The sequence below is a fragment of the Phaeodactylum tricornutum genome, chromosome 16 (genome assembly GCF_000150955.2).
Source record: "Phaeodactylum tricornutum CCAP 1055/1 chromosome 16, whole genome shotgun sequence".
Classification (NCBI taxonomy): domain Eukaryota; phylum Bacillariophyta; class Bacillariophyceae; order Surirellales; family Neidiaceae; genus Phaeodactylum; species Phaeodactylum tricornutum.
In genome coordinates, this window is record NC_011684.1 from 408,741 (window position 1) to 430,720 (window position 21,980).

The following is a 21,980-nucleotide window of genomic DNA, read 5'->3' on the forward strand; positions in this document are numbered from 1 at the left end:
AATCCCTTTAAACGCTTTATGTCGTGGTGACACAGAGCATTCCAAAATCTCGCAATGCTTGTCTCCGACCAAAATAACACAAGTGAACTTTTATACAGCCCAATCATATGATTATCAATAGCATACTTGTGTTATAAATCTGAAAATTTGGGAACCTCTCTGTTGCTTGCAAAAGCTACTTTTTGAATGGGACTACACTTTCGGTCAAATAAATTCGGAAGCTATTGTGCTATCTTTGATCGGATAAGAATTCTCATCATCAATCAGGAGACATCCGCAAAGCAGCCGAACTTGGAGCGACAACCCCAAGTTGAAAACGGATAATCCAATTTGATCCTGTAAATATAGCATTCTTTTATGCGTACAGTTAGTGCTATTTTCGTCAGGAACGCTAGCCGCACGTCAAAGGGTGTTCACATTTCCAATGGGCGGCATGCAAAGATTGTTTCTCTCCTTACAAAAGGAGACATTTAGTCGAGATTGTTGTGGTACATAGCCTGTTATGTTTTCCGCTTAAGATCGCTCCACCTTACGTTCTTTTGTTTTCGAAGACTTTTTCCTCGGTTTTCTTATGGATGTCTGAAGGCTCTCGCCTTCGCGGAGCAAGGGCGTGCCGTCCCACTTGGGGATGATACGCCCTTCCAGTAGCTGACGACGCGATCGTCCGGTATTGACCATAGTCTGCGAGTGGGACTTGGGAAGGCCTTGCTCAGTATCCCATTCTTGCAAGGCTTTTTGAGTCACCACTGATTGATCCATCGCAATCTTCAACCGTCGCATCAAAGCCTCCCTTTGTTGGCTGAACATAGTCGCCATCATTGGACTTTGTTGGAGCGGTGGTAAAAATGAAGAGACTGAATATGACGGGTTGTCATTTGGGTGTAGCGCATTCGCTACTATACCCATAGACAGAGAGTCGGCAGGTGCAAAAGGCAGCGAGGCACGCTGTTGCAGAACTGGAAAGTGCGGTTGGGTCAATTCACTAAAGGTACCGTACGAATTGGACAGCGCATTCATTTGGTGAAAATTCCGCTGCTCAACAAGCTGGAATAAATTCAACTGGTTGAAGGGATTTGCATCTCGATTCCGTGACATAGATGTCGACACAGGTACTGATCTCGAATCCGCCATCTGCGCAGGAGGCGGTGGCAACGTATTCCAGATTGGTGTACCGGACTGTGATGAACCTGACTGTTTACCTTCCGAACCCGACTTGGCACCAATCCCCGTTTGAAAAATTCGAACGTCAGGTTGGCCTGCAGCCATTGCAATGCCTATAGGTCTTTCGAGAGGAATGGCATTGCGTCCCGTCGGAGTTGAATTAAAGTATTCACTATGATATGGCTCCAAAGAGCCCGGTCGGAGCATGCTTCTTCCAGTTTGGTATTGAGTAGGCAAGGGCCTTGGCTCAAAAGGATTAAGGTCGTCGAGGGCTAGCGGGCGCAAGCCTTCAACGTCTGATTGTGACTCGCCGGTAAACACTGATAACATCCCCTGTGCGCCGTCCGTATACCGAACATCGAACGGGTGTGAGAATTGCAAGGCCGCTTGGCGCCCGCGATTAAGGTCGACCTCAGAATCGTCTCTTGGCAAATCGATGCCCTCTTGATTCCTTTCGTTTGCACTTGGAGGATCATAGGTATGCGCTCTCGGACCCAAGGGACCTTTTCCATACCGTTCCGAATCTTCCATCGTTCGGTAAACGGCGTTCCGTACCCACAGTTCCACCCTTTTGCCAAGGTGAATGGGCTCAATCGCAGTGCTGGGATATTATGAGACTGCGTGATAGTGCCATTGTCAGTGGAAGGCTCGACGCCGTCAAGTTTGGAGAGAATGGGTCCGCTGACAAGCGATAAGCCCGTTTTCACCAATCTAAAACATATTGCATTCAGACAAAGCAAAATTTTCCCCTCACAGTCAATCAAGACGCCATATTTCTGGTATTTTACATAGTCAGAAACTGGTTGCATGTGAATCCATACTTGAAATGATTTCAAGCAGGTCCATACACTTATTGACTTTCGTTTCTGGGTTTAGAATTTGACAGCCAACCGACGCGCTTTGAAATATTAGCCCGAACGAGTTGCAACTGCGGATAAATTGCTTCCTTTTGTTTATTGCCCGACTCCAACTGTCGTTCCGCAGACAGTTCCGTCAGAGGAGAGATTTGATATGGCCTCAATGGATCTCTCCCTTATATCATTCACTAGTATCCTTGTCGAAGACAATCTATTTAATTGCTGCTCTTTGCTACCTAGGCTTGAGTTGATGTCCTATTCCTCGTTTATATTAAATATACTTCTTTTTCCTGTATACAGTGTCTTGCAGAAAAGTGACTCCATTGGGTCTTCCTTGAGAATTTGTAAAATGACTACTCATAATCGACAATAGCTGTATGTGAGTACATATTGCCATCCATACTTATCGCTAAAGCAAAACAAGATGGACACGTTTCCGGTAAGATGTCACGGAAATTGGACATCTTGTGCAGTCATAATTCAAGATCAAATTCTATGATAGCACAGGCAGTTCGGAAAAGTGCAGGAAGGGTACCCGTGGGAACATTTCTAATATCAAAACCCTTGTAATTGGGCATCTGATCGCGACAAAATTGAGAAGCTAGAGAACATCTTGGACGCTGATACTGATGGGGAGGGATTTATTCACTGATGTGAGCTAATGTAAGTTGAGCTTCCCAATCCCCAGTTCACGTTTTTGCGAATTCACAGAAAATGAATCGTTTCCTTCTGATTCTCGAACTTGGCCAAGACGGACGCAAGACAGGCGCGCAACACGGTAGGTTCATCTCCCGGAGATTTGTGTCAGAGTCACAGTCAATTGATAGCTACCGTTGTAGACTGTCAACCAGAGACCCCACCCCTTCCCTCTTGTCTCTCCATCGAAACAATTTTTGCTCGAAAACGCGTCATCATACTTTGCGGGAAAACACACTTGCAATCACCGTCTTTGCAACTCACCAGGCTCTTCGCGGTTTCACCAAAAGACAGGTTGAAATATTGATCATTTCAGTCATCAAAGCAATCCACATCTAATGAGTGGAGGTGACACGGCAGCTGTCGTTGCCGTATCGGCCAATCACCCTGCCGATCTCAGCTTATGGTTGGATACTACTCAGCAAGTAGCGAACGCTCTGGATTCCAAGGTAGACATCCTGATCTTGCAATTTCATGTAATGTTTGTTTGTTGTACGCTTAATTCTCACCATTCACTCTTCCCATCATCTGTTACCTGCCGGTAGCTGCAAGTTGAGAATTTTTATCAGAATGGAACACGTCCTGATGGTCGTCTGTTTCATCAAACGCGGCAAACGAATATTCAACGAGGGATTTTGAATAACGCATGCGGATCTTCGCTGATTAAATTGGGAACAACGCAGGTCCTGGCGGCAGTTACGTATCAAGTTGGACAACCAATTGTTTCCGGATCGAGTGGTGGCTCCGGGGATGACTCCAACAAGACAAAAGGGGATATAGTGATCGCCGCGGACAACGGGAGCGTCGATGCGGTCTTGCAATCGTGGCTTCAACGGCTCTTGCAGGACACCATTGATCTTGAGCAACTATCAATCGTTCCTCAGGCGGCTTTTCGTTTGATCGTGACCGTACAGGTTCTCAATGTGGCCGGCAATCTGAGGGACGCTTGCTGGTTAGCATGTGTGGCGGCTTTATTAGATACGAAACTTCCGTCAAACACTGTCTATGAAGCTGGCAAAGTGTGGCTAAAGGATAACGACGATACTGCTGATGCCAATACTGGCACTAAATCACTGGAACTTCCCGTCTTGCCGATTTCGTTAACAATGGGAGTGTGGTCCACCATTGAAGCGGGTATGGTGCACATGGTCGACCCGACAATAGAAGAAGAAGAAAGTCTGTCAGGGAGCTTGACGATAATTGTCAATGCTCGACAGCCGGAGGAAGTGTTGTCCGTGGATTTTTCGTCGCTGACGCCAATGACAAGGACCGACCTCGCTTTGGCGATCAAAATGGCAATAGGGCGAGGGACAGAGGTCGGAGCTATCCTATCCCCATAATTGTCTACTGAAATTGAAGAGTTTCTCTCAATTTTTCACGCTTTATATACATATCCTAGTATAACCAAACGAATCGATATCCGTTCACGACAGCACAAGCAATAGGTTAGCTTGTCAGTTTACCTAGAAGGGAATAGACCGGATATTGTCGTCTAGCTATGTGTTGTAGCGCCTATCTCATACACTCCCTATTTCAGCGTAAGATCGATGTCTGGAATGATAGTCGCAAGACACTCCAGGCACTCTTAAAAAAGTTGAAGCGCACTTTGGGAGAGAATTCAGAGTCTGGAGAAAAGGACCGAGACTTTGCATTGTCATTCTCTTGCTGCAAAAAAACGACGGCAAGAACGAGACAAACGGTTCGTTCGGGAAGCTGCACGGATACAATGGAGGCGAATCCCATCATTCTCGCCGCTGTGGAAGGCGGGGGAACATCGTTTCGCGTCGCGGTCTGTCGCGTACCACACGAGCATACCAAGGACAGTGGCACGGCATCGCCATGGCCGGAAATCCTGGCCCGCACCGAGATCGATTCCAGTCACGATCATCCCCTCGTCACGTTACGAGCGTGTGTAGACTTTTTCGAAGCTTACAAGCCCGTCGGCGGTTACCACGCGCTGGGTATCGCGTGTTTTGGACCGCTCGGTGTGAACGTGGCCCGGGTGGAGGACTACGGCCGAATATTGGCAACGTCCCCCAAGGCTGCATGGCGTGGCGTAGACTTGCTGACCCCCCTGGCTACGTGTTGTCGGGGCGATACGCATGCGCTCGTGACACGTGTAGATACCGACGTGAATGCGCCGGCCCTGGCCGAGTACTATCTCGCAACGCAACGAGTGAAGCACCCGGGTGCGGTAGCCTATCCTGTCGACGACGCCGTCACGTCGGCATCATCAGAAATATCCAGTATTGCTTACGTGACGGTCGGAACCGGCGTCGGGGTTGGTTTGGTTGTGCACGGTCAGCCAGTACACGGTCGGATGCATCCGGAAGGAGGCCACGTTGCGGTACAACCCTTAGCCAACGACGTGTTTCCCGGTTATTCCTGGGGTCAGAAGAACTGTCCGTACGAAGGAGTACACACAGTAGAAGGTCTAGCCTCCTCCGTGGCCCTGACTGAGCGGCTGGCGCAACTACAACAAATTCCAACGCCCTTGTCCCGGAGTGTCCTGGCCTCTCTACCGGATGATCACGAAGTATGGGATCACGCGGTGAACGCGTTGGCGAATTTGTGTGTGACGCTGCTGTTGACATTGTCCATGGAGAAGATTGTGATGGGCGGTGGAATCCTTCGACGAGCATTGTTGTTGCCCCGCATTCAGGCACGGACGGTGGAGTTGTTGAACGGCTACTTGCCCTTACCGGAGGACATGTCGACACTGATTGCGACGAGTTCGTTCGGAGACGACATTGGCTTGATTGGTGCCATGGTGTTGGCGCAATCGAGTCTACAACTCAACGAGCATACCCGCGAATCACGAAAGCGACACGAAACGGTGATGAAGCAAACGGCATTCAAACACGGACTTTGGCACGGAATGCTGGTGGGCGCTGTCGGTGCAGCCTTGGTATGCAAATACGTGTGGTACGGACCGCGGACTCGAAAGTAAAAGGACGAGAAGGATACGAGCAAACGTGTCTACTTGGTTTTCATGCGTGGGTCCGCATCATCCGGATGCGTCCATGTTTGTATATACAAACATGCAATGAAAAGTACTGTAAAGGAATTCACAATCAGGTCCAATCTAGAATGGTGTGTTCGTTTCTACAATAGTGACTTTGCCAGAGTACATTGTCTGGAAGCGCTGCGTTCCATTGCGACCCCCGCATTCTAAACAGCCAACCCTTTCACGCTGTCCACCAACGCATCGACCGCGTCGTCATCCTTTTGCTCCTCATCATGGTCGTCGTTTTCGTCGATTTCCAAATTCTCGTCCACGTACACCACACAACCCATAGTTTGGTAAAGAGCTTGGAGTCGTTGAGCGCGTTGGCGTCCAATGTCCATATTTTCTTCGAGGTGCAGGGCACGGAGGGAGGGAATGGGGTTATCGATTAGCAATTGGAGTGCTAGGCCCTCGAGTTCGTTGCCCTCCAAGCGTAGTTCGCGGAGGGCGACCCGGGGTGACCGGATCACGGGACGGAGTACACAATTCAGGACGTCGGCGGTTTCCACCTCGTTATTGTCAAAGGCGAGTGACTGGAGGGTCTGTGGTGCATCGGTGTATTCCAATAACTCACCAAGAGCGTAGGTGCCCCCGGGACCAGCATTGTTGGCGCTCAAGTCCAGGACGGTCAAGGGTGGCTTGGCGTACCGGATTCCGAGGATGACGAGAAGGAGTCCAGCCGGACCCAGTTCGCAGTCGGGGAGTAGCAGGGTGTGGAGTTTCGGAGAGCGACAGAGCACAGTCTTGAGGACCTGGGTTGGATCCTCCCCGTCACCGCCACGGAAGACGCAATCTTCAAAGTTCAAGTACCGCAAGGATGTGACCTCGCTTTTCTCCAAACCCTGGACCAAGGCCAAGGTTCCGGCCAATTGCGGCCTGGAAGAAGCGTAGGAGAAGGACTCCAGATGAGGGCAAAGAGCCAAGAGCTCCCCCACACTCCGCGCCCCTTCTATCCCGATTTGGTTGCGGCCCAACGAGAGACTCTGTAGTTGGAGTGGTCCGGGTGTATCCGGGTCGTCACCGGAAGAATGGGAGAGTATCGTGGCCAGTGTAGCAACGACCGCTTCACTGATTCCAACGTTATCGAGAGCAAGGTGTCGGATGTGCGGATTGGACAACAACGGTCGTATTTCTGCCATTCCGCGCGTTCCCAAGGCGTTGTCGTTGAGGTTGAGTACGGCGACGGGGGCGTGTTGAAAGACCCGGGCAAACCAACGGAGAGACGCGAGGCCATCTACGGTGGGGAGAGAGGCAATAATGTCGTCGATTTTGAGGACGCGGACGGTGTCGACGACGTGCGCTTCGAAAAAGGCCTCGAGGACTTGGAGTGAGGACAAGGGCCAGGCGCGACCGGACAAGTCCAACTTGTCGACTAGGGCGGAACCATCGTCGGTCGTGTAGCGGGCGAGCGTCGCCTGGAAGTTTTGGAGGATCGATTCGGCGTCGGCGACCTGTACGACGTTGCGGGGTCCGGACGTGTGGAGCGTCACGTGCACGGTCATGTGGAGGTTTTGGGAGTGTGCGCAAGAGATACGTAGGTAGGTAGGTAAGTAGGTATTAAGGCAAGGTACACAAATGGGGGACTGCACGGTGCCGCTAAAGGATTTGTTTGTAACTGGAAGGCAAGTGGGCTAGATTGGGAATGGATGCACTACTGTTCGGTTGGTACACTCGAGGGAGAAAGGTAGTGAATGGCAATGACAAGGATGGTAAGATGCACGAGACGGAGAGAGATGCACGAGTCAGTCGCGTTATCGAGAGGGTACGGCTACGAGAGGAAGTCTGTGCGAGACCAGTAGCGTACGGTACGGTACGGTACCGGATCGATCGATCACTCCACACCTGGGTTTGCGATCGGTACCAAGCGACTGTACTACCTATTCGGTCTCCCCGGCACCGTACGGACCGCGACGGCGTCGGCACATACAGACACGTAGACACTTTGACGTACACAGGTACAGACATAGCCAGATAAATACAGACACCCGTACACATATACACACATATACACACAGACAAACTCGGAGGGGAGGGGGGCCGGTTCCGCCACGCAGTGCACACGTGCACAACGCGCGTTGGGGTTTCTCCCGAGGCGTGCCGTTGCCCTTGCCCTCTCTGGGCGGGAAAAAGTCACGGTGTCATCCTCACGGGTACACGACCTATGAATGTCAGAACACCACCTTGTTGAGACATTACCTCTCTCGTTGCCCTTTCTTGTTTCTCATGGTGGTGTCGACCTCCTTGCTCCTCCGTTACAATTTAAACGCCCCAACGACAACGACAAAGAGTCTTCTATAGTAGTCTTTCTCAAGGTCCACCAACACCAAGCACATTTTCAACACTGTATCGTTCGGTTCCTTCACTCGTCTTTCTGATTTCCATCATCCCCTCGGATCCTACGGGGCCGTGCGGCTCTACGGGTTGACGTCCATTCCGGCCAATCCAATCCAAACTGTTACACGCACACTTTCTATCCCCCCAGGCTTCCCTGATCATGAGATCGTCCCAGCCCCTTTCACCCACCGGCTCTGGTTTCGCCTTGTATCGCTCGCGCACACGTCGCCATCGTCTACCCGGACCGTACCCTTGGGTGTCGAGAGAAACTCGTCCAGGCGACCGCGACGGGGGAGCGTGGCACTCCGGCGACCAAGGTCGCTATCCTTTACCACCATGTCGGCCTACACGCGCACCGATACCCACGCATCCGCCGGTTCCGTCGGCCCCTCCTCTCCACACTGTCAAACCTGCACTTGTCACTTTCACGAACTCGACGAGGCGCCACACCTTGTACCATCACAACAATTACCACAATCCGTAGTACCATTGCCGCCTCCTTTACCGGAACCAACCTATTCCGTACGTCGCCGTGTTCTACCCGCTTCCCTCGTGCCGCTCAACAGCCGACAAGGCACGCTCTGGCTCACGGACTGTCTTACACAAAACACGGCCGCCTTGTATATTCCGCTTTCGGAGCATTTTTGCAATCAGTCGGATCCCGCCTATTGCGGCGTCACCACACTCCTCATGGTCCTCAACGTCTTTGCCATGGATCCACACGTACGCTGGAAACACGGTTGGCGATACTTTGGGAACGAAGACGTCCTCTTGTCCCAGTGTTGTTTGACTCCGGAACGGATTCGACGGGCCGGTATTTCCATGCACGAATTCGCGCAACTCGCCTCCTGCCAAGGCGTGCGGGTCCGTATGCAACGACCGCAACCCCCATCCGCGATAGAGACCGACTCGGGGTCCGTCCACACCAACCCATCATTCGACTTGGATGACCTGCAACGCTTCCGATTGGATATTCAACGGGTCTTGTCAGGCACCGCCGAGACCTCCGGCAATCCGGCCGCCGCGATGGAAACGAATGGCGTTATCGTAGTCAGTTTCAGCCGCGCCGTCCTGGGACAAACGGGGGACGGCCATTTTTCTCCACTGGCTGCCTACCACGCCGCCACGGACCAGGTTCTCGTCCTCGACGTGGCGCGCTTCAAGTACCCGCCGTACTGGGTGACCGTGACGGACCTCTACCGGTCCCTCTTGCCGCACGATCCCGCCACGTCCCAATCGCGGGGATGGTACGTTTTGCAACCCCCGCTCCGGTCCGCCTCGTACCGCGGAAGCGCCGGTGGAGAAGACCGACGTCCGGCCAAACTCGTACCGCTCGTGGGTGAACCGCACGGTGCTCGCACACACGCCTGTCCCGTGCAGGTCATTAAAACGGCGTATTGCCAAGTGGCGGAACACGAGCCGCGGAACAATGATGCGAAAGGCCCGTAACCGTACAGCGTGGGTGTCGTCGTTACGAGATGACCGGCGGATTGGGAATTTTGTCAAGCCTACGGAGCCTTGTCGGTAGAATGTTGTTTTGCGTCTCGGGGAGGGGGAGAGGAGAGTGTGGTCGGACGCCCCTCTCATGGTCTTTTCCGGTAGAGTACATGAAGTTTGTCTCGATTTCCCGAAGACGCACGCTAGCTAGCTAGACTATAATTCACCGTCAAATTGTGTCTAACAATACCCTGTAAACTAGATTCTCGCGGACACAAGTTACGATGGAACGAATCGGTTTTGGATTTATTGAAACACGACCATACAGGATCGATTTCAACCAACGTAACTGTAGTATAAAACCCCGCAAAATGGCCGTAGGCTGCACCGCAAGCGAATCGAGGACGTACTGTCGCCGTAGGCCTTACAGTCTTTCAAGTAGAAAGATCGTTTTGGAAGGTTCCAGAGTCCACACAGTTCTTACTGAACCGCCTCAAATTTGGCTACCTACTGGCATTCTCATTGAACCGCGATTCGCGTACAGCTCCATTCTATTCGTTCGCCCTCATCAATACCATGTTTTCGGTCGCCAGCGTGGAAGAAAGACGCCAGGCTCGAATGCGGCGGAGAACCATCCGTCGCTTGGCGGACCCGTCCAAAGCCGACGAAGCTCGCCGTGCTTCCACTTTGGTAGCCGAAGCGATTTGGCAATCCTGTTCGCAGTTCGTCAACACCGATGCGGAGGACGCGGGGGACGTGTTACCGCCGGCGTTCCGACCTAGTCTGGACGTTTCCGTCGATTCGTCGTCCTCGTCGCGCGCCGGCAGTCGGACGAACGATGAGGGTGCCACTGCGCCTGGGGAGACGGGACCGCCGACAACCGGTACGGCGGGATCGATGGCGACCGAAGAGTCATCCGAACGAGCCATCCGGCGGGGACGACGACGTGGAGCGGGGGAAGCCAACGAAGTGGGGTCTGTATCGGAGTCGCTGTCGAACTTTGACATTACAACCATTACCGACGCGACAGCCGACTGGACTATTTCCAGCAACTGGCCCCACCGAGCGAAAAAAAGCCGAAAGAAGCGACGGAACGTTCTCGCCCGGAATCTGTACATGGTTAAACGGAATGTCGCAAGCGTGGCCGCTTCGGTTTTAAGAATTCACGACGACGATGGAACTGGAGATGCTTGGATGTGTGGGGTTTGCGGTAAAGCCTTTGCTTCTCTGGAGGCGGCTGATCGTCACGAAAGTGATCATATTCAACGAGTTGTAGCTGGGCTGGGATGGGCGCAAGGAACCAAGGGGGGCAATCCGAACGGCTTTGTCAATTCACCTCGTGCTGATTATTTCGAGTCCCCCAGCACATCGCTCAACGATGGAAGTCCCTTACGCAGAACGGAGCAGTTCCCGGAAACGGAAGCCACCAGTCCTGTAGAAGTAGAATTTGCTCACCGACTACAGCAATTCAAACGAAGTCGTCGTGAAATCTATGGCACTGGCCCTGGAGAGGAAAAGCTGGAGGACATTATGGAAGAAGAGAGAAGCTCGCCGCTACCACAGCGTTCTGCCTTGGTGAATGGCAACCGCAAACGTCAGCAATTTGGTGCGGACCTGCCGCCCAACGCACTGATACCGAAGCCTCGCACACGAAACACATCTGAAGTCCGCTTTGAATCGACTATTCCCGTGCTCTCGATTCGATCATGCCCTGATCCTCTGCTAGGACAACGGCAGCGGTCGCCACGTGAAGATGAGGCTTTGCTGCTCTCCAACACTGTGCAAAAATCTGCGGTACTAGTGGATGAAGCCTTGCTCGACGTTTCTGAAAAAGCACAATCCATGATATTGACACGGGCTGAGATTTTAGCGGAACGCGACCTAGCGTTCCTTGCTCGTGACAAAGACTACTATGGAAATCTGTACGATCGGGCATGGAAACGCACTCGTAATCCAACCAATCGTTTTCGAAGCGACGAGAACGGATTTATCGGTAAGGCCCAGAATAAACTTTTGGACGCGTACCAAATGATGAAGGACGGGGACGGGGAAAAGGGGCTGAACGATCAATACAATCGGAAAAAGAAAGGAGACAACGAAAGTTCCAGAGCGATTGCACATACAAATAGCACTCTATACGTGAATGTGATGGTGAAGAATAGCATTCAAGTCGTCAAACACGAGCTGGAGAGAATGGCTCGAGAGAGGTGGGAAGGAGCTGACGAGATTGAAAAATTTACTCGTTTTGAACGCTTTCGAGTGTATGCGCACGTCAACTTTGTGAAGCTGGCAGGCATCGCGCTGGCCAGCGACTTCACGGTGGGTACTTCCAATATACATGATTTCTTTGGTGAGAACTGATCTTACCTTGTTTACCTCTCTCTCTAACGATAGCCAAGACGTATTGCCGTTCAACTTTCAAACGATCTTTATCGCTTATTGACACCACGGCTAAAACGAAGGGGCGTAACGATCGAAACTGAGATTGAATATCGTGTCGGGCCGTTCTTTGTCATTGCGACAAATATCAAAACGATCGATTGGCACCGGCTAATAAAGGCCACTCACAAAGACGTGCAGATCCGGAAAGCTCGCTGGGACAAAGAGAGAAAGCACGCAAACGAGGAAGAACCTGAAAAATCAGAGCACGATGGCTTTTTGAATAGCATGACACAATGCCTCCGACGCCTTCGCAACATGAGTCAGTACGATGTGATAGCCCAGGTCTTTGCCTGGATGTACTACCTCAATTGGATATTATATTTGCCACTATGTTTGGTTTTGTACAATACCATTTTGGGTTCCACTATCCGACAATTTATTATCTCGAGTGTAACGGACGAAATTTTCTTTTACGTCGAAGAGAAGGGCATGGAAATGGAAATAGAGATAAAAAATGCTGCAACGCAAGCTGCCTTCATGCTCAACGCTTTGCGAGAAATTCGAGCAGACGGTAGAGAATTGAAGAAGAGGCGTCAACAGGCCGAGTCAGAAGAGAAAGGAAATGTTATTGGTCCTCTTCTTGGACCGGCCATAAAGGCCGACAATGGACAAGTCTCCAAGCCTCCAGGTTTTGAAGTGCCGGAGAACCTAGAGTTTGTCAGTCTTGAGCTCGAAGTACCTGTAGGATTCTGTCGACTACGGTGGGCTATGCTGAACAAGAACTCCCGATTTGTTGTTGACGGTATTTACAAAACAGAAGCGCGGTATGAAAACATTACGATGGGAACGTGGAATGTCCACAACGACCACATCGGAGATCCGAACCCTCCTAGTACGATTGACACTAGCGAGTTTGTAGGCTCGGAGAAAGAAAACAGCTACCTGATGCCTCGGTCAGCATTTGTGAAAGCGAATATGTGCTACGAGACACAGTGTCTCATTGCATACAACGAATACTGTTTCTGTATCAAGAAGAGGGCTCGAAATCCAGACGCCCCATATGGATCGACCTTCATTGCCTGGACACAAATCTTGGTGATCAATACAGGTAACGAAAGTTGCAAGCTGTACTGCTCAGTAGAGCCTGAGTTTCCGAACGGCCCACCACTCGTAAGCCGCCAAATTAAGAGCGGTATGAGGGCCGGTGTTGGCGAGCTGTTTGTTCTAATTGGCGAGACCATTACAAAGTATGCGGATGAGTATCCATAAATCGGATAGATTACATGTGATTGGTTGCTTTTTAAGATTTTAGCTATCTTTGACTTGCTTGCATTGCATCTCATCGCCATCAAGTGGCCAAGATACCCTCCCAACAACGAAATGCCGGTCTTTGGAGCTCTGCATCTCTTTCGCTTTGTCTAAAGCCTTTTTCCGCGCTATTCTCCTTGGACTCGCGCCTGCTTCGCAAGTTGTCCTCCCTAAACTCTTCGCGGTATCAGCGTTTCTTCTATAGAAATCGGTAGATTGGATACGTTCCAGCATGTGCTTTCCGATAACAATGGCCGCAGATCGTGAAAGACTCATGTTGAATTTAATGCAATTCGACGCATGTAGACAAGCCGGACAGCCGCCATCGTAGGTTTTGTCCCAGCAGCACGAGTAACACTCCTCGAGGAGCTTGATTGCGGCGTCTAGAATGCTATTCGGCTGGAAAAAGTAGTTCCACAAACGTTCCGACGATCCAGATCCACCTGCTCTTTCATCAAACAGCATGACTTGAGTGGGTGCGAAGAAGGAGTGATCACACTCCAAATCAGAGCGAACCAGCCCCGGCGCAAACAGAGGCGCGACTGCAAGAATTGCATGTGAGAGCGCATGAACTCCTGGACCATATGTTTCACCAAGCCTTGGAGTGAGAGCCCCTGCGTCCGTGTCAAACCACACACCAAAACTTTCAAATTCAAGCTCGGGAAGAGACAATTCAGTACGACTTAGTTCAGCACGCGTAATCAACGACAACTTCTTGTATCCATGGACACTTCGTTTCACATTGACAATTCCGTATCCAGCCAGCGTCGAGGACAACCCTGCTTCGTCACTTTCTTCCTGCTTCTGGTTAGATTGTTTTGATGGAATCGACGAGGACAATGAATCGGCTTGTTCTAGCTCGTAGCTGAAATCTACCGACTTTGCGCCGAACGAATCCCTCGTAACGAAGGACGAGTTTGGTTCCAATTGGATACGCTCCATCTGTTTGACCACAGTTATGTGCATATTACTCAAAGGTCGCGTCGAATATTTTGCACCCGTTGGTTTTGCAAAAGCTGCCAAGCTCATGCTCCGACCGTAGCTAAAGTTTTCAGGAGTGAAGGCAGGAGGTCGCGTCATGGAAAGAACCTTGTATTTTCGACCCCTGTGTGTAATAATAGCTCCTGGATGAGCATGGTAGAATATTCGAGAGTAGGGTAGCGTGTCCATGACAGCCCCTTCGTCGTGAATACCGTTGGTCCGTCCACCTTGCCCAGGATGCGAGATATCGACCACAGCATAGTTGACGGGCTCAATAGAGCGAATGGAAACGCGAGACCATGCTTTCTTCATCAAAGGATGTGCTTTGTATATCGTAATTTTACCGAAGGAAGCCGCAGGGGTTGCAATTATCTCTTCCGTGACGGAACCAGTTGATCGCAAAGCGTCCAGTGCCTCCTCGTAAATGTCCATTCCGCCAAAAAGGTCGTAATCGTTCAATAGATCATGGTGCACCTTTGCCGCCTTCGCGGTGCTTTGGATGGTCGTTGGTGTATATTTTCCAGTCAGCGGAAATTCTTCGCTCGCGCATAGTAGATGGCCTTGCACGAGACCACTGTTGATTGGGATGGTATGCGGTGCCGAAACACCTTTACTCAATAGGGTCTTGGGATGCCGCCAGATATGTTGTTCAGAAGGAGAATTGAAGCAAACCACAACGGCACAGGACGGAACGTTCAAACGCGCCGTCCCGCCACGACCGGCGCGTCCAGCCTGCTGGAGCAAACTTGCGTAGGACGACGGATATCCGCAATGTAGCGTCAGATCGATGCCACCAATGTCCACGCCCAGCTCTAGAGCATTTGTTCCGACAACACCCAAAAGCTCCGTACGAAACAGCCGTTGCTCAATTTGCCGACGTTCCAGCATACTATATCCCCCCCGGTAGCTCTCCACTTTCGACGCGAGTGACCTTGTCGAGTCCTCCTTTTGCAGAATCGTCAAGGCTCGTTCAAAGACCCATTCGACCAAATTTCGTGTTTTGCAAAACGCAATGCATCGGATTCCATTCGCGACGGCCTGGGCTAGAAGCAACGCTGTTTCGTCGGCTGCGTGACGACGGTGAAGTCGCGCTGGTCCGTGTCCAAAGGCTTGCAACTGTGGATCGTATCCATGATGATTGGATTTGACTTTCGCCTGGTTCGTGCTACTAATTCGGGTGTTCCGTTGCGTACGTGGACGTTTTTTCCCAACCAGAGAGGCCTTTGGCTGTTCGTCAGGTGTCATTGACGCTGGCGGGTGTGTGGGTAGAAAGCGCACCTTGCCGGTGGACGTGCCATCCTGGTGCAAAATGGGCGGATTCCAGACCCAAAAATGTTTGGCAGAGCGTGGCGACCCATCCTTTTCCGCCGTAAAGACCGCCACAGAATCGGTCGAAGAAATGGGACAAAGGAGTCGAAAGTGCTGTTCGGGCCAGGGGAGAGTCGCTGACGTGGACACGAATACGGGTGGTCGCAGGGGAGCCGCCGTAGCCGTTCCATAGTCTTGGGACACGGCGGCCGCCGCCACGAGACTGATCCGGGCCAAACGCCCGAGGACGAGGGCCACGTGGGCTCCAAAAGCGCCTTCATACATGTGGGCCTCGTCAATGACGACGAAGCGCACGGCAGAAAGCATGGTACCGTAGGTTGTTTTCCAGTGGGGCAGGACGGCCGCGTGCAACGTATCGGGATTGGTCAAGATGACGTTGCAGGACTGCGCAATCTCAGCGCGATTTGCGTGGGCCGTATCGCCGTCGAGGGTGGCTACTCGAATGCGGGATGCCAGATCAGCATCCGATTGTAGCAACTTCGTGAGCTTGGCCAGTTGATCTTGAGCCAAGGCCTTGGTGGGGAACAAGAGTAGGGATACGCCGTGACCGTGGTAGGCCGCCGTCAAGGTAGGTAATAAAAAGCACAAGGATTTCCCGGACCCGGTGCCGGTGCAGACAGACGTGTGCGTTCCAGCTAGTATCGACGCAATGGCGGCGGCCTGGTGCGTGTACAACTGTTTTGTTCCCTGAATCCCTTGTATCGGTACGGGCAAACCAAAGACGCGTTTCAAGCTGTTGGGAATCTGCGCTGCCGTGTGCTTCGGCAATACTGCAAAAGCGGCTTCTTGGGAGGCGTGCGATCCGGCATACGAAGCCTGCGCAGCCAGTATGGAAACGGGCAAGGCATCCTTGTCCAACGTTGGTTCCGTCTGTCGACATCCCTGCAAACCCAACAGTTTCTGTAGAGCCGGTCGAGCCAGTTTGGCATCTCTCTGTATCGGTTCTTCAGTATCATTGTCCGAGTCTTCCGGATGTGGTTCCGGTTGCCAGGCCTTGTTGCCGGCGGGTGGTGGTGATGGTAGGGACGATTCGGTCGGCACCGGCGCGGGATCCGACCCGTGTGTAGCTTCGTGCTGGAGTATGCGTTGCAAGGCCACGATACGTCGACGAGCGGCGGTAGAGGTACTACCGTGCAAAGTCCCCAAGCCACGTCGTGCCGTGTGGAGTTTGTCGACGACGGCGTGTGCCGTTAGTGGTGGCGGAAAACCAATCCAGATCGTTGCGTCTTCCCATTGCAAAGTTGGTCTAATAGTGGTGGTGGTGGTGGTACGGGTGAATGTGGACCCGACCTCCATTGTCACACTCGTGGGACTCGTGGTGGTTGTGGGATCTGTGGTTGCCACTGTTGTCGTGGAGGCGGAGTCCCCAAGATGTTGTTCGTCACAACGTCGGTAGGTGAATTGCAGAATGCCACGATCGTGCAAGGCTTGGAGTTGTTGGAGCAGCGCCGTGGCGTCGTAACCCGCCGGCAGGGATCGTCGTAGAGTAGGCAACGGAATTCCCGTCTGACCCGTTGCTTTGGAAAGAAATTGCAGTAACGGATCGACTCTCCGTAAAGCCGTAACGAGGGCCGGTTCCCCCGTCGGCTCGAGCACCGGATGGGCCTTGCCGTCACGCTTTGGGACGTTCCTCGTCGTAGTGGTTGTGGTAGTCATTTACGACAGCAACGCGGGTCAAGTTGCATCGACAGCGTCCAGTTTCGGGTAGGGTCGTACAATATTTTGGGCTTGTGAGGTCGATTGCCCTGACTGTGAATCTTCCAATCCATCAGCGGATGTTTCCATCGTCATGGTCGTTTGTGACGGGGCGGGCGTTTCGATCGGTCGGGGGAGAAACCGAACAAGCTAACGAGGGCTAGGGTTTCTGAAGAGCCCCGTTCACGAAATGACGTGGTACCACGTATCCAAATACATGGTATCTATGCGAACGCTATTTCGAATTTCATCCACGAAAGTCTTCCGGACGTCGACACAAGGCCGCTCTTTCCAAACCGCACACACTACCTACCCCTCTCTACTTGGACTGTGGGATTGGTAGCAGAGCAGACCAACAAAAGCTTCTCGTGTACCTTTCGTGTGATCCATTGTGTGTCTCTCGAACGGACGTCGTGTGGAACGACGGAATCTGCGCTACCACTCGTTCCGTTGCCGTGGTGTGCATCATGCCGCATCTTTGGCACTGCCGAACGGCCCGGAAGCGTCCGCGTTCCGGGCACCCCATTGTTCCTCTCCTCGTCGTGGTGGTGGTAACGATGGGAACAATGATTCGGTATACGGACGCCTTGGTCTGCCTGCGATCCTCGAGTCGTCGATGGACAGCCCTGTCCATGTCCGTGACGGGGACGGAACTCCGTCTACGGAAGGGTCGCCAAAAGGCGCAACAACAACAGGCGGAAGCGGAGTCGCCGTCGTCCGATGGCAAGAATGTCGTATTGGAAACACTCTACGCCTGTGCCGTCAATCTAGACGACCTCTCCGTACCATTTCTCACGTCAATCAAGAGTGAATCTACTTTTGTGGAATACACTGACGACGGTTTGGCGATGCCCGATCAAGGCATTGGAAAATTCAAGGAAGAGTTGGCCAACATTCTGGCCGAACCCATTGTCGAAATTACGGTTTCCGCTAGTGTCATTTTCAATAGTTTGCTCGTTGCCATTTCGACTATTCCCTCCATTCCCTACGAAAACGCCATTCGGATGGCCATCAACGTCGTGGGCGTCATCTTTGCGGCCGATTTCTTTGCTCGTTGGTTTTCCTCCTCCAAGGACACGGGCAAGCACGTCCTTAATCCACAGTTCGCCATTGACGTCGTGGTCGTCATTCTGCCCCTCGTGTTCGGCGTTGCTCCGGAGTCCTTCTGGGCCACCGTGACGTGGATTCCCAACTGGCTGACGAGTCCCTCGGTACTCATCAATCTAGAACTCCTACGCGTCCTGCGTTTGCGACGGGCCCTCCGGGACAAGGCTACTTTCGCCATGTACGCACAAGCCGTCGGCGTTCCCGGTCAAAACATAAAACCCTGGCAGCTACAACTCGCACGGGTACTCCTGAGTTTATTCACCCTCCTCTCCATCTCCACCGGACTCATCTACACCGTCGAACACAAAGTCAATCCCGACATTAGCGATTACTTTACCGCACTCTATTTTGGTTTGACCACCCTCACCACGGTGGGATTTGGAGGTAGGTTTTCGCAGTCGCACTGCTGCAGCGGTCAATGACGAGTTTTGAACATTTAGACTCACTCACGCCCTCGTTGTTCTTCTGGTCTCTTCCATCCAATCCGATAGACATTACTCCCGTCACCTGGACGGGAAAGCTGGTTGTATGCGGCAGCATTGTGGCCGGCGTGGCCGTGGTTCCCGCGCAAGCGGCCAGTCTCGTGGAAGCCTTGCTGCAGCGACAAGACGATCGGGACAACGATCGCCGGCCGCGGCGCGCGACGAGGTTGCGACAATCAGCGTGGGATGCGGACACTCCCCACGGCGGCAATCGCGTTTTAGACGTCCACCTTGCCTGTCCGACTTGCAATGCGACCCTGCACTGGTCAGACGCACAATTTTGTTACGCCTGCGGGGCGGAACTTTGATATCGATCACATTTTGGTGTCCAGTAAGGCATCACCATCGCCCACAATCTTACTCTAACGGGAAAACAGGCGAGAAAATTATTTGCTTTTGACCCTTACCGACCGATAGTACTGTTCTGAATGTAGAGAAACGCATTTCTGGTAGATGCTTTTTCCCTGTTCAACGGTTCCCGCCAATTCTTCAATTGCAGAACAAGCAATGCTCGAAGCTTCAATTTTGATACTCTAGATCTGACCATGCACATCCGATAGTGGCTCCATCAGCCATGAACCGACAAAGGAGAAGTCTATTAGTACACTCGATATTTAGATCAACGGTCACAATAGTGTGCTTAATGTTGTCATTGCCTGTAAGTAGTAACTAGTTGTACTACAAAACCTAAACTTAAAATTAGTTTGTGTTAATGTAAATTCAAAACTGTTAATAATGTCTGTCACGGGCACGGGCGGACCACGACAAGTATCACAAAATCGACACCAAGCAATTTTCCGAGCCCACGAATATTAAGTCGGTGTGTCCACACTTTTCTACATTTTTGATTCACTGTGTTACCAATGGCGTCGGCGAAAGCCCTGGACGCGCTACGGAAAGCAGAAGACGCCATTAAGGAGATCCAGGTGCAGGTCAAACCGTTCATGGCCCTGGCCGAGAAGGAAATCGCTACAGCACGGCAACGTGCCCAAGCACAAGCGGCGATTGCCCTTTCCCTCGGCACTCTGCGGTACATGGGGGCAAGACTGCGTGGTCTCGACCAGGGACGGCGTAAGGAAGACCCGCTAAGACAAGAGCTGGATCACATGCGAAAACTTCTAGTCTCGTTACAAAGGAAACAGTCGGAGGAAGAGGAGAAACAGAAAAAAAGAGACGAGATTATATCGAAGGTACAAAAGTGTGACGAGAGTCCGAAAAAGCGAAAAGAAACACCGCAGACTTCAGACATCGACAAGCGGGCCAAGCAATCCAGAAGGTCAGATCGAAAACTTTAGTTGCTGTTTCAAATGCGGTGGAAACTATGTACTCGTTATTGATGCTATATAAAACAATATCCTGTCCGTGGCCTCGGAACCATCTCAATGTCCCGTACGTGACTGTTGCAGACTCGTTCTAGTCTCGGACAGCTCCGGGTACCAACACATCCGTATCCGGTAAGTCAACAGCTTGGACCGTCTCGTCAGCCATTTTGGCAGAATCGTAGATTTCATCGTACTCGCCGGACGCGTTGACGACGTTTCCCGCCGCGAGGGCTGCCGCTGCCCCCGCAGTGGGAGCCTGCAGAAAGGCGGACGTCGCTATCCCCGCCTTGGGGACGTCATCCAGCTCCAAATGTTCCACCTTTGCTCGCTTGAACACCGGCTCGTCGCCTGTATCTGCCTTGGTGGGGGTGGTACGTTTGTAATCGTCCGCGGGAGAGTAGAGCCCCGTCATCTTTTGCCACTTTTTGAAGCAGCTGAGGCGACTACGCTTGACCATGCGTTTGCTGATTGTACTCCAAGGAATCTGGATATTCTGATCTTCTACCATTTTGCCCAGCGTCTTCATGTCCGTCGTAGGTTCGACGTTCAAGTGCTCACGAATCAAACGCTTCAGAATCTCTGTCTCGGATTCCTTCCAACGACCCCGCACGTATTCGTCCGACATTTCTCGGTACTTGTCGCGACAAGAGTCGGCCGAGCGATTCAGCTTGGACTGAATCGAGCTCCATTTCTTCCCCAAACGCTGTACAAGTTCTACCAGCTGAGTGCATTCCGTATCACTCCAAGCGCCTCTCTTAAAGGGGTGCAGCTGACGAATGCCATGACGATAGACCGACTGTACGCTACGGTGCGGAAGCTGCTTGGCAATTTCCATCCAAGCGCCCTTGAGTTCCGCCTACAAACAAGTAAGGGTAAGCGAGGTAAGTTGGTGAGAAACTGCGAGCGCCAGGGGTGCTAGATACCTTCACCTTCGCACCCACAACCCCGCAGGGAACCTACCTTGTGATCGCATTCCGAACATAGTCGTGCCGTCGAGATCTGCTTAGCGGCACAGAATTCTTCCACCGACTTGCGCACTAGCTCGCTTTCGTCTTTGGAAAACTTGCCCGATTGCTTCTCGACCTCCGCCCCGAAACCATTCTTGCTCCACTTGTTCGGTGGCGTTGCGTTGGCCCCGTCCTCGTCCACGGCGAAGGCCGCTTCGTCGCCCAGGTCCGCGACCGGCAGGGCTACTTCCGCGTCTTCGACGACGTTGGCACTCATGGCGACTTGTACAGTACTGACTGTGATTCCTGTCGGTAAGGAAAGAAGTGGAATAGTTGTGGCGTTTCGTCAATGGATTTTGAAAAATGATGAGGACAGGACCCGGTTCTTTGTTCACACCCGGAAGCCCGATCGTTTTAATTTGTGGAACCCGAAGTGTTGTGTCCGTCTCTGGGTTGTTGTTGTGGGCAACGCACGGAGAAAAGGATGTGGAAAGGCAAGCATGCGTAGACTGTAGTAAGAATTCTACGCGAACACGGATCTCCCCATTCGAGGGATGGTGTCGGCTGCTGGCTGTGAATATAAAAGCGTAGGCACCGTCGTAGAAAGCAAAAAGGTCGTTCCGTATACTCGACGGCACGCGCAGGCCCAACGACGGGAACGATTTGAAAACGGGAAAAAGATAAGTATTCACGTCATCACGTTGTCGTCATGACATGAATTTTGGTTCGATCACGGACGTGACCTACTCTAACCAGGACTGACTTTGGGAGTGCCAACGGACTAGTGAAGGGTTCCCGTCTCAATTGTGCGGTCCGCACGGTTTTGGATGGAGTGCATCGCTCGTCTCTCCGAAGCTGTGTGGTGCTCTCCGAAAGCGAAAACGGCGACACACGGGTCCCCCTCTCGAAGGATTTCTAGCAGAATCAACGCGAAA

General features: G+C 52.1%; 7 protein-coding genes across 7 annotated transcripts; 3 read left to right on the forward strand and 4 right to left on the reverse strand.

The window, feature by feature from the left end:
* Positions 1 to 513: 513 nt before the first annotated feature.
* Positions 514 to 1,878, reverse strand: PHATRDRAFT_48172 (predicted protein; the record flags this gene model as incomplete). The annotated part of the gene is made up of 1 exon (XM_002182644.1): positions 514 to 1,878. The coding sequence occupies exon 1, from the start codon at positions 1,690 to 1,692 to the stop codon at positions 514 to 516; it is 1,179 nt and encodes a 392-aa protein (XP_002182680.1). The 5' UTR covers positions 1,693 to 1,878.
* A 1,038-nt stretch (positions 1,879 to 2,916) lies between these two features.
* PHATRDRAFT_48173 (predicted protein) lies at positions 2,917 to 5,664 on the forward strand (the record flags this gene model as incomplete). The annotated part of the gene is made up of 3 exons (XM_002182494.1): positions 2,917 to 3,163; positions 3,260 to 4,030; positions 4,252 to 5,664. Exons 1-3 carry the CDS (start codon positions 3,053 to 3,055, stop codon positions 5,662 to 5,664), a joined length of 2,295 nt encoding a protein of 764 aa, XP_002182530.1. The 5' UTR covers positions 2,917 to 3,052.
* Positions 5,665 to 5,885: 221 nt separating this feature from the next.
* Positions 5,886 to 7,392, reverse strand: PHATRDRAFT_54869 (predicted protein; the record flags this gene model as incomplete). The annotated part of the gene is made up of 1 exon (XM_002182645.1): positions 5,886 to 7,392. The coding sequence occupies exon 1, from the start codon at positions 7,221 to 7,223 to the stop codon at positions 5,886 to 5,888; it is 1,338 nt and encodes a 445-aa protein (XP_002182681.1). The 5' UTR covers positions 7,224 to 7,392.
* A 43-nt stretch (positions 7,393 to 7,435) lies between these two features.
* Positions 7,436 to 9,504, forward strand: PHATRDRAFT_48175 (predicted protein; the record flags this gene model as incomplete). Its single annotated transcript, XM_002182495.1, has 3 exons — positions 7,436 to 7,654; positions 7,737 to 7,850; positions 8,023 to 9,504. The coding sequence occupies 3 exons, from the start codon at positions 7,436 to 7,438 to the stop codon at positions 9,502 to 9,504; spliced, it is 1,815 nt and encodes a 604-aa protein (XP_002182531.1).
* Positions 9,505 to 12,510: 3,006 nt separating this feature from the next.
* PHATRDRAFT_48177 (predicted protein) lies at positions 12,511 to 17,148 on the reverse strand (the record flags this gene model as incomplete). Its single annotated transcript, XM_002182646.1, has 1 exon — positions 12,511 to 17,148. One exon carries the CDS (start codon positions 17,146 to 17,148, stop codon positions 13,183 to 13,185), a length of 3,966 nt encoding a protein of 1,321 aa, XP_002182682.1. The 3' UTR covers positions 12,511 to 13,182.
* A 496-nt stretch (positions 17,149 to 17,644) lies between these two features.
* PHATRDRAFT_48178 (predicted protein) lies at positions 17,645 to 19,084 on the forward strand (the record flags this gene model as incomplete). The annotated part of the gene is made up of 2 exons (XM_002182496.1): positions 17,645 to 18,678; positions 18,735 to 19,084. Exons 1-2 carry the CDS (start codon positions 17,655 to 17,657, stop codon positions 19,082 to 19,084), a joined length of 1,374 nt encoding a protein of 457 aa, XP_002182532.1. The 5' UTR covers positions 17,645 to 17,654.
* A 1,105-nt stretch (positions 19,085 to 20,189) lies between these two features.
* On the reverse strand, positions 20,190 to 21,411 carry PHATRDRAFT_48179 (predicted protein; the record flags this gene model as incomplete). The annotated part of the gene is made up of 2 exons (XM_002182647.1): positions 21,059 to 21,411; positions 20,190 to 20,954 (listed from the first exon to the last, which is right to left on the reverse strand). The coding sequence occupies exons 1-2, from the start codon at positions 21,320 to 21,322 to the stop codon at positions 20,190 to 20,192; spliced, it is 1,029 nt and encodes a 342-aa protein (XP_002182683.1). The 5' UTR covers positions 21,323 to 21,411.
* Between the last annotated feature and the right edge of the window lie 569 nt (positions 21,412 to 21,980).